The sequence below is a fragment of the Mesitornis unicolor genome, unplaced genomic scaffold (assembly GCF_000695765.1).
Source record: "Mesitornis unicolor isolate BGI_N332 unplaced genomic scaffold, ASM69576v1 scaffold8245, whole genome shotgun sequence".
NCBI classification, from domain to species: Eukaryota; Metazoa; Chordata; class Aves; order Mesitornithiformes; family Mesitornithidae; genus Mesitornis; species Mesitornis unicolor.
This window is the reverse complement of record NW_010184810.1, coordinates 63,181-75,391: the sequence shown is the minus strand read 5'-3', so window position 1 is coordinate 75,391 and position 12,211 is coordinate 63,181. Positions and strand designations below refer to the sequence as shown.

Sequence of the window (12,211 nt, the reverse complement as noted above, 5' to 3'; positions counted from 1 at the left end):
GGGAAAGAGCTCTTTAATAAGTAGACAAAGACAAAAGCTTGTAGGATCTAATGAAGACTATTAATTAAGGTACCATCATTACACAATTTAAACTCTTACATACTTTCATATGCAAATATTCAGATTTTAGAACTGAGAAGACACTGATTTCTTCCAGAGAATAACTATCCCCTGACTTGGCAGGATTCTCCCTAACATTTATGCACGAACACACACCAACCAATCCTCTGGAAAACTTTGCTTTTAATTAAAGCAACTAAGGAAGAAAGTCCCTGTTTCCAATCAAAAAGGCAGTCATGCAGCATTCAAAATGTGTGTTTTACAAAAGGTCTGCACACCCATGCAACCTCCAATGCAGCTTGAGGGCAGAAGAGCTTATTTAAAAACCACAAATATCTTGGTTTTCGACAGGAGAGAAAGTGAAAATTTGGATTTTCAGTTTTATCTGCCAAGTTTTAGAACACCTTAGGGAATTTGAATAATCGGGCTCTGAATTTTAGTGAAACAGGCACCAGTGGACACTTGGTTTGTAAATGAGTTCTTATAGCAAATTATTTTGTCCAAGGCAATAATCTGCACAAAGCAAACTCCAGGAGACTGAATGAATCTCCCCTTAGAGCCAATGAAGTGTTAGTGTAAGTGGATTACTCCACTGTACACAGAACAGATCAGACAACATCACTAAGAAGGGTTTTGGTGATCTAATGCCAGTAAATTACTGTAAATGCAACCTGAGTACTGACAAGATGTTTAGAAGTTTATTAGTGTGGAGAAATCAATGCACCAACAGCAGAAACTGCCTAAGATGCTCCTATGGTCTTTCTACAACCTATTTATTTGAACTCAAATGGAAATGAGTGAGTTGTAAAAAGAAATTTCCTCACATTAGAAGTTGTTACCAATCATACTGACCAATCAAGTGTTTCTTCCTGCTTACAGGCACTAGGAGACTATAAACTTTCCCACTGTAAAACCATTTAATGCTAAACTGGAAAAAGTTCACTGCTAAGGGATGGTGCCAGCTACAGACCTATTTCAAGTTTACATATTATTCCCCATATATTATTTGTTTCCCTTAAGGGTTCTTCAAGGTAGGAGAGAAATCACATCCTTAATAACACTCCAGTCCCTTTCCAACTGTTCATGTCTTATGTTTATACATGCTATTCTTTAGTCAGTCTGCTGATAGGTAACTTCATTATTTGATATTCATCTTTCTCTTTTATATTAATGGGGTCATCAGCAATACTAGTGGGTGAAAGGTGCCCTTTTCTAGTCGTTTCAGAATAGATGTGCTTCAAGATAATGTCATTTAGACATGTGGAAATTAAAGGCAGACATAAAAGCAGAGGTGTCTAATCTTAGTAACACTCACAGCTTATTGTGATGCATGAGACTATAAAGAACCTTTTCACTGAGGATGGACCACCTTAGGAAATAAGCTGAGAAAGGAAGACTGTTTCATTATTTCTTCTCAACTCAGGTTACGAATATTTTAAGTAACCAAAATAATGGGGTTTTTTTCCCATCAGTTTGTGGTAATGGAACAAGTAACATTAAGTGTTCCTTCAAAAGTATTATTAGAAAAATATGTATCGTGTAATCATAGCAAGAATGAGTTTGACTTTATTTGAGGACGACTCAGTCTCACAAGACTGAAATTTTGAAACACTGGAGAAACACTATACAGTCATGAAAAGCAAACTAAGCAGCCAAACTTACAAAATTATCACAAAGCATTTTCCCCAGACACGGGATTTTTCCAGTTACACTGCCTCAGCGCTTTCTGGAGGTGCCTTCCCTATTGCATTATGTACTAATATTGTTAAGAACTATTGCTCTGCAATCACAGCTTACAAAAAAAAAAATATATATATCACACCTACTTTACAGCAATCATACACAGAAGCACTTAAGTATGGACTCCAGATCTCGAATCCAGAGCACGTAATTAATGAGGTAATACACTGCTAATCCTGTTATCTAAGAGACAGGATTCTCTTTCTGCAGCTCTAATTCTTTAAAATAACACTAGGGGTAAGTAGCGATTCCAGGAATAAGGTTCTGGTTATCTGCATTGTGTTTTGAATGCTAACTTAATTACAGTGTTATTCTTATTGTCTGCCATTTTAAGAGCTGATTTATTCTGCCAATTAGAAAAGCCAGTGATACTGTAATTTCATGCCTACACAATACCTGTATGTATATATATACATCTATCTATCTATATATAAAAGAAACACCAATTCAAAAGCAGAAATTGGGCAGTTAACAATGAAGTGCCCTTTCCTCCATCTACAGTCCTACGTAGCTTGCTATTTCTAACCTCTTCTGTGATTAATCAGAAGCATAAGTTACACTAGTGAAAATGGGGATGCAATGCTATATTCCTTTCATAAGTATTCATTTCCTTAGTACAACAAAATACAAGGGATGGATGGCACAATCAAACCCCTGCGTCAAAGCATGAATGTGATTCTAGTTTTGGGGGATTTTTTCTGAACCAAATGTAGGCAAAGCAGCATTTGTCCAAAGATACATTTTTTTAAAGAAAATGAAATAAAAGCAGAAAAAAAAATAAATTTCCTATTCAATTTCTAGTGTACTTCCACTCATGGAAATAACTCACATTTCAGAGGATACAGTAAACCTGAGAACTATGGTTGAATGGAAATTGTGTGTTGACTTTGGCCAAAAAAAAGCAATCACTGTCTATATTTTAAAAACCCACAACACTGGGGGTCTTTAAAAACCCACAATACGCTGTGCCAACAGTTAGGAAGTTCCTTCTCAGGAGAAATTCAAGGAAATGTGGGTTTGCAGAAATGGTTTATCTTCTTCCAAATTCTTCTGTGACCAAATTCATTATAAAGAAGTCACACTGCTTACCTTTACTCACTGGAATACCACTCTGCAGTTTTAGCAGTCTTGGGGACACAGAATAGAAGAAGGTTCTTTTATTTGTAATCAGAGAATCTCGAATACTTGGGAGATAATTGTAATGTGAATTCAGCATAAGTAAATCACAGAATCATAGAAAAGTTTAGGTTGGAAAATACCTCTAAGATCACCAAGTCCAACCATAAACCTAACACTGCCAAGTACACCACTAAACCATGTCCCCAAGAACCACATCTACCCACCTTTTAAATACATCCAGGGAATCAACCACTTCACTGGTCAGGCTGTTCCAATGCTTGATAACCCTTTTGGTGATTTTTTTTTCCCAATACTCAATCTAAACCTCCCTGGTACAACTTGAGGCCATTTCCTCTTCACCCTATCACTTGTTACTTGGGAAAAGAGACTAACACCCACTTCACTACAACCTTCTTTCAGGTAGTTGTAGAGAGCGACAAGGTCTTCCCACAGCCTCCTCTTCTCCAGACAAAACAACCCCAGTTCCCTCAGCCACTCCTCATGTAACTTGTGCTCCAGACCCCTCACCAGCTTTATTGTTCTTCTCTGCACACGCTCCAGTGCCTCAATGTCCTTCTTGTAGTGAGGGGCCCAAAACTGAACACAACATTCGACATGTGGCCTCACCAGTGCTGACTATAGAGAGACAATAATTTCCCTGGTCCTGCTGGCCACACTACATCTGATACAAGCCAGGATGCTGTTGGCCTTCTTGGACACCTGGGCACACTGCTAGCTCATGTTCAGTCACTGTTGACCAAGACTCCCAGGTCCTTTTCCACCAGGCAGCTTTCTAGCCAATTTTTCCCAAGCCTGTAGAGATGCATGGGGCTGTTGTGACCCAAGTGCAGGACTTGGCCTTGTTGAACCTCATGCAATTGGCCTCAGCCCATTGATCCAACTTTTCCAGATAGGTATAATGAGGTTTATAAAAATCTATGTAGGTATATTGTTTATTAATATGCAAGAGAAAATTTAAAGTTTTCTTTTTTAAAGTAATAGAGCACCAGATGTTTTTCGGTATGCATTCCTTGCTGCTATCCTGCCAGCACAGTAGAACTTCTCCATTTCTACTGAAAAATAGTACTGTGATAACAACAATCAGACACCTTTGAGGAAAAAAAACCAGTTGCTCCAGTAAGAAATTCCATTCTACAGTGAAAACTCCTTCCTTCTAATATACTTTCATGTAGGGTTACATGAAGCAAATTAAGATGAAGCACATACTGGAATTGTTTTATCCATTTCAAGAAAATTTGAGGCAGGAAAGATTTCAGTATCCCTGCTTGTCAGTCAGGCTGCTTATATTTTCATGTGTTTGTCAAAGGATAGTCTCAAATTCCCCACAGAAAAATAGGAGTGACATATAAGCCTTTCTTCCTTGGTTATCTCCTCAATAGCCAATACTATCAGTCATAAGCAGAGAGGACTGACCAAAATAGCATCTAAGAGAGAAGGTACACTTTTTTTGAGGTCCTTCTCCTTTTGCTGATTGTTCATGGCAGTTTCTCATCTTGTTGTGCCAGCAATGTGTTGGTTCCTAGAAAAATGGACCCAAAAATTGCTGTCTCATTCTTAGATATAGCTGTGTACCTCAGTACATACAGGAACAGAAATCTGACTATTGAAAGAATCCTCTTGAAAGCATCAGGACATCTCAGTCTGAAATAAAGCATTAAATATCTGGGAAGGGGAAGAGAGAAGGAGGATTGGGGCTGTTGATTAAAGTCTCTTCAGCTGTGAACAACCAGTTCTTTTATTTCTGCCCACAAGTCATGAAAACGGTATCAACAGGCACAGATTGATCTCTATACCTCATTAGTAACATTAATATCTTGGGCATCCTGTGGATATTTTGTTTCTGATGCATGTAAAAGTAAGGAAATGCCTGCCAGCTGACAGAAATTATACTCATGTAAGATACCTTTACCTGATCTTTCCAAATATTATATGGAAAATTATTATTACTCATGCTGCCAAAATAATAGCCTGACGTGAAACTTGACTACTTGGATGTTGTACTGTTGTTCATAGTTAAGCAGCTTGTGGGTGAAAGTAATTGCTTGGAATAATTTCAGACGCTATAATTTAAAGATCAGATTCAAAATATCTACAAAGCACTTTACAGTCACACCTAGATCTTCCAATCATCAACTCCACTCATAAAACTGGATACACGTAACATTCTGCAACGTTGTGATTTTCTGAAGATAGGTTTTTCCATTTGAAAGACACTGTTTTCACTGCCGAGAACCATTTAAATAGCTCATGTTGACTTTCTTTTCAGCAGCAATGGAAATTATGCATCTCAAAAATAGTTAAAAGCAACAAAATGTATATCACATGAAAACTCCTCAAAGTATTGTGAATTTTTCCAGAACGAAAAATATTTTCTGGCATTTCTCATTCCATCCTACAGAATGCAAGATTTTATGTTGTTTGAAAATAAAAGAAAAAACCTAAGACCATCCAGAAAAATTATTTCTCCTCCAAGAAAGGACACAAACCAACTACAAGGTCTTCTCTCTATCCAGTTACGATGCTTAAGCCATGCAATTTTATTTAGTTCTATGTCTTACACATGCATGCAACTACATTTCTCAGCCACCAGGGACTGACACTCAGATCACTTAATAGCAAGACAAACCCCATCGTTTATGAAGAGATAAATCAGCTCCCTCATCATTCCTGATAAAGACTGAGCAATAGCAGTCAGAAATTATAGACTCCCTCACCCCATCAGTTGCACCAGACTCTTGCTGGAGATGTATTTGTGGAAAAATGAAAGGGAAACTTTTGCTGCATTGGCCAAAATCAAGACTCAAGCCAACACAGGAGCTCCCTAAGAAATGCTAACCACGTTCTTATCTATTACTCTTAAAAGCATTAAACTAAATACTAAAGATGTTTCTCATCATTTCCCCCAACTCCCACATACAGGCATAAAGAAGTGCCATTTCCATATTACATTGCTTTTATTCCTGTTAATAAAAATTTCTGTCAAAATACGGCACTAGCAGTAAGACTGACTTTAAACATGCCAATCTAAATATATATTTACACAGGCCTAAGTGGCATTTACCTGAATGCTGTAAATTACTGTATATATTAAGTTAATATATTTATATGGTTTCTTTACGACTAACTTCTAATACTGTTGGAAAAAAGCAAACCCGAACATGCAGATGTTTTCATGTCAATAACATTATGAAAACAGCAAAAGATAAGACTTAGTGTAAGCCCACTGTGCTTAGTTTTGTCTGCTTGTTTCATCAAAGCATGCATCAAAAGCCAGAATATACCATCTCCTCCATAGTAGGCTTTCTAGATATTGCTAACTGATACAATGCAATAAACCCCCAACAATCAGTAGTATTTTGGAACGAAGAAAGCTTTTCAGTATATTTATAGTAACACAAAAACTCTGCAGGTTGGCAAAAACATTCATTGTACAGATAGTACATCATTGTCAGAGCGATTACATAGAAAACACCATTTCCCAAGTTGATCTGGTCACTCCATTTTTGCTTCATACTGAAGAGAAGCTGGATACATTACAGCTCCAAAAAATTTATTTTATATTTACCAATAATCAGAGAAGGGTTAAAATGGTAAATATTAAAGGTAATCATTTTTTAGTCAAAAGGAACAGAGGACCTGTGCTGTTTAGTGTTATTACTGCTGATTGATTGCTTTTGAGAGTTTCATTTTCCTTTGCATTTTATTTCATGGTGAAGAAGGGTTTAAGCAATAAAAAAAAGCCAAGGTGACCACAATCAGTAATGAAAAATTGAAACTGAGATGATCCAAACAAAAATTATATGTGGCAGAAGATAATAGTGCAACTGTTCTAAGGCAAATAAATCCGTTATCAAAACTCAAAGATACTTTATCAAAAGCATAAGCATTGACCAATAACTAACAGTTTGGTATTTCTTAAACTTCTGTTTGACTTAGTCCAACAGAGAAGTCTAACAAAAATTACTATTTTAGAAGATCAAACCCATGCTGATGTATCTAAGCATTGAGGAAACACCAATCAGTGAGGCCTTATCTCCCAGGCTCCCACAAGGACTTGCCCTTTGCCTGCTGCAGTTCCTCCATTATGAGGTTGAAGAACTGAGAAAACTGTTGGCAGTGCTGTCAGATGTTATGAAAACCAGCATTCAGGAGTACACAATGATAGCAACTAAGCCATTTCCTCACAGCTCTGAGCGCTCTGCTCACACCACAAAGTAGCTGAAAATCCAGAAACACGCGCACACTAAAAGGGTTTTCATTATTACTTAGTTTACCATGTTTAACACAACATTGCTTAGGGAATTAGCTCCAGACTTTTGTCTTTAAAATAACTTATCTTCCTTGGAAACTATTCTTTTCTATGTCTGTGATAATACTTGTATCATATCTAATTCTTCAAAAATTGTTTTGCAGTTTACATGGACTACACTTTGCAGGCTTTAATTAAGGAGAGGCACTAGGATAAGAACCAAAATAGCCATTTTTAAATACCAATATAGCCATTTTTATGCTACAAAAATACAGATTTCAGTTATTTAGCATATATGCTTTCCAGTGAGTTATGTCTTCACAGAAAACACATAAGCAGAAATAATTATCTCCTAAAGCAATGACTTAAGAGTTCTCAATACTAGTTCTTCAAATTAGATATTTTGTGCAAATTGCTTTAACATAGCTGACTGATGCAAACTAATCAGTGTAGCTAATGGCTGGTTTCATAAACTTTTTACTTTGAAGAGAACATCCATACTATGTAGAAGAAAAAAAAATTTCAAAAATTACCAAGCACACCTCCTTATAGGGACATGATCAAAATAAAGTTTGAATTTACTTTGAGTTTACTGCTATAGTAGTAGCAATTCTGTGCAGTTGAAATGTAATATCATCTTTATTTCCAGGTGAAAGACAATAATCACTGAACACTCATATGGAGAGTCCTGTGTAATGGCCAGCATCAGGAGATGGGGAAAGCAGCGGCCATTCACAATCTCACACAGTAACTACCAGACCATCACTGCAGAATTTTATGCTCAAAGTTTGCAGTGAAAATTCAGCATTTATGGCTATGCATAAAAATGGCATCATCTTTTTACCCAAGTAAAAGTCACACAGTTGTCATCTTGGTCCACGGAACAGCTTGTGTTGCCATGCATGTTATTTGCCTACTGTGTAATGGCTGTTCACACACTAAGCAAAGTGATTCTCTCTTCTGTATATACTAAAATAACAACTTTTTGCCAAAGTATGTAGTGATTTTTATCTAGGTATTATTAAGCACGCAGTGCAAATTTTCACTGTGAAATACAAATAGCATTGGCAATGAAAGAAAAGCACAATCATTATGGGAAGATGTTGGATAACTGATGAAGTTTTCTTACCTCTATTTGGAATACTATTTCTATTAGCTTGTCCAGAAAGACTTCCTCTCATTTCTAACTTGGCCTATTCTGAAGTATGAAAGCAGGCAGTAACCTCTTTCGTGCAGATCGCGTCCTGAACAGCCCATGTCAGAGCCTAACTTAGTTCACATTTCTAATCTCAATAAGCATATTCAATTACAGAACAAACAAGGGCTTGCAGAAGTTACATCTCATAGAAAGTAAGTTCAGGAAATGTATGCATTTCTTTCCAGTGCAAACAAATTATACCCTGCTGGATTCTCCTCTTATTTGGATACGAGTTAGAGGTGTTCACAGTTCCAGTTGAAAATCTTTCTTTTTGGTAATCATTTTAAAAAAAAAGAGCTACCACCTCCCACCTGTCCTTTTTGTCCTTTCTTGTTTTAAGTGTCTCTCTAACACCGGTCTTTGGATACAAGATGCCAAAAGCCATTTTCCCTCTAGTTCCAAGCACACTGTGGAGAATCCAGACTAAGCCATGCTTAGAATTCACACACTGGCAAGCAGATTGGCTGTAAGCTAGCAGGCCCAGCACATACCAAATATTTTTGCACAGAGTAATTAAAAAGGTCTTGCATACCTCTGCAAAATATTTCTTCAAGTAAAAATGCAATGCAATAAGCTGAAATAAAGCATTCACTGCATCTCTGCCTTCACCATTTTGTTTAATTCTTTTTGTGTTCTTTTATATCAAGATTAGTAAGAAAAATGGTAAATATCATTTTTGTAAGAGATTGCATTAATTTATCTGTGTTCAATGAGTAAGCACCACCATGCATTGCATTAAGAATCAATGCTATAAATATGCTATCCATATTTTACGTTTCTGTCACTCTGTACTCCCTTAATGTCACCTCAGGTCCACAGAAAACTTTGCAATTCAGAGATTTAAAGAATATTTATCTTATATTCCTTCACATACCATCAAGACCATTATGATGGCTGTAGTTTCTTTTTCCCAAAATACTTAATGAAGAGTGACTAGAGGGTGCAAGCAGTCGTTTTGCACTTGGACTTTGAAGGCTTGGTGTTGACCTGATTACATTGGGTTTCACTGCAGGATGAATCTCTGTTTGAGACGAGAGAGAGAGAGAGAGAGAAATTATGCATACTTGATTTTAAAAAATAAATGAAAATAGGCTATTCAACATATTAAATGCACACTTAAATATCCAGTGAAAGAAGATTTCTTCTGCACGAGTGTGTTTACGGGAGCTTGAATACCAATTCAAACACAAGTCTTCATATCTACAGTTCCTTTAAGTAAGAAAAATCTATTTCACTTTAGATTGCCCATGTTGAATACCATGATGTAGATGTATCAGGATTTCAGAGATTGAAGAGATAATACAATACAAATCAATCTGGAACAGGTCTGTGTTTACATTTTCCTGTCCTTTGAAGGTTTGCATTGGAGCTACATGCCTACAGATTGTTTAGCATGCAAATAAAAACATTTTACTAAAGTGAAATCACCTCAGTACCTCAAGCTATGAAATAATTTCTGTCAGAATAACAAGCTTTAAGGGATCTTCCCAAACATAAGTCACCAGGTGCAGGAGTCAGCCACAGCAGGGTTCTGAAGCTAAAACTACCCCAAAACTGCAGCAGGAACACAAAAATTATTAAGACTGCACTGGGTTCCCCAGGTACTGCCGGCCTCCCATACAGAGTCATTATCAGGGATCTTCAAATAACGCCGAGTATCTAATATGGTTCCTGGAGTAGGATTATTTTGGAGGAGAGAAAAAGGTGAATGACAGGTAGTGACATGCATCTGGCCAGCACACATTAGAGTAGCAGCTGCCATGTTTGCCAAAAGCTGAAACAGTTTGTAAGGAAATTTCTTAGTTTTCTGCCAGAAAAAAATGGCTAAAGGAAGCCTCAGTAGAGTCTGCCTGTCCTTCATCAGGCATCTTTGCTGAACCAATTAACTTATTCCCATCACACATTTGGGTTCAAAAAGCCACCGCTGTGTACATCCTTGGACAGACCCGCATCTGTGAGGGAAGTCAGACGGCCCAAGAGCAGGTCCCCATCTCTCTGACAGCCACAGGGCACAGCTGCCGGCACTGTGCAGGTTACAAGATGCTTGCAGATCAGTTATGGCCAGCCACATGACAGCCCCATGGAGCAGAAAAGACCTCTGGGCTGAGAAGCAGAGGAGCCCTCTCCCAGGACTGGGAGATGGATCAGGAGAGTCAACTGTCCAAAGGAAGTAAGATCAGAAGACAAAAATTAGTACTTTCTCATTTGTAGCCCAGGTTTGCACCTCCTGAAGAGTGCTCTTTTCTTCTTTTCTGTTTACAAAATAAAGCCTGCAGGTATCCAGCCCAGCCACCCCGACTGGCAACCGGCTGTGGACACAGGGGAGGCGGGGGGTGCACCGTGAGAAGTCGTGATAACCTTTACAAGGCAGAAATAGAAAGGCGGGACAGCCAAACAGTTTCATCAACATCCAAACAGGTGGGAAGGAGGAGGATGGCCGCAGTGACTTGGCCAGGCTGCACTGGGAACAGCATGCCAGGAGGAGGCAACGCCAACCATTTTCACACTTGAAAAGACTTTGCTTAACTTTTAACCATTGGTATGGTCAGAGCTTGCAACCTTCAAGCATGAACACCCTCACCCAAGATGCTTCAAGAGGGTCAGATTAGAAAGTGCAGAGTAGGATAATGCACCGGGGATGTGTTAGAAGAGCACCAAGCTAGGGTACAGGTAATTGCTTCAGGGCGGGCCTGTAAATTTGGTGGGGGCATGTGAAGGCCAGTTTGATGTCGCTGATCTTCTCACAACTTCAGTGAGAGCTTTTTATTGCCATTCACTACAGAACTCATCTGCTTTTCATATAATAGGGTTTAGGAACACCAAGCTCCAGCAGATTTCAGGGCATGGCCATTTATCATACTGTAGAGAATAAGCATCTATTTTGTTCTTTTTACTAAAGGGAACAGAGCCATGCTTAATGTTATGAACACTACTGATTGCTAAAGCAAAATTTTAAACTGAAATAGAAAGGTTTGCGCAACAGCACCAAGCTGTGCCAAGGGAGGTTCAGGTTAGAGATAAGGAGGAAGTTCTTTACTGAGAGGGTCGTCAGAAGCTGGAACAGGCTGCCCAGGGAGGTGGTGGAGTCACCATCCCTGGATGTATTTAAAGAGCGGGTAGATGAGGTACTTAAGGATATGGTTTAGTGGGTAGACAGGAATGGTTGGACACGATGATCTCAGAGGTCTTTTCCAACCGAGCGATTCTGTGATTCTGTGATTTGTTGAAGATGACTGGAATTTGGGATTTAAAATGCTCATTTGGCAATTTTTACCAGTTTTCTGAAGGAAATGGTTAATTTTCAGGCCTAACACCACTACAATGTCTTATCTGCCAAAGACCTCCAGCAGCAACCACAACAATCCCAGCAGCTGCATCAATAGACAAGAACTTGTAAACTCCTACTGTCTACAGCACATAGGAGAGATTAGTTTTATATTTTCAGGTTGAGTGAACAGTTGAAGAAGGAAGCACTGCCTTCCTATGACTTTTCTTCAGTTTGGAGGTCACTAACCCTCCATTAGCTTACCAAGTTTGCACTAGCAGAACGTAGCAAGACCAAGCTCCCTCCTTAAGTCCTGAAACAAACTTTATTAAACAGCCAGGACCACTTCCCAATGGGCTGAGTCCTTCTTGTGGAGTCTTTACACCTTACATTCACACACTCTGTGCATACAGACTTGCTTCAAATATTTGCATGCATCAGATCAGCACTTTCCAACTAGCTGCTTCATCACACCTGAGAGAGGTAATGAGGCATTTCAGGAGTTTTGCCTGAATTTTATTATCCTATCATGTTATTGCATTAGGGAATAACAGTAATA

At 38.4% G+C, this 12,211-nt stretch overlaps 1 protein-coding gene across 1 annotated transcript in view; it reads right to left on the bottom strand.

Moving 5' to 3' along the window:
- Positions 1–12,211, bottom strand: part of MTA3 (metastasis associated 1 family, member 3) — a gene marked incomplete at its 5' end in the record, with an annotated part of 98,787 nt that overhangs the window by 26,627 nt on the left and 59,949 nt on the right. Inside the window, one exon of the mRNA XM_010184603.1 lies at positions 9,262–9,408. Coding sequence (XP_010182905.1) covers positions 9,262–9,408 — 147 coding nt within the window. The remainder of the gene's footprint in view (positions 1–9,261; positions 9,409–12,211) is intronic.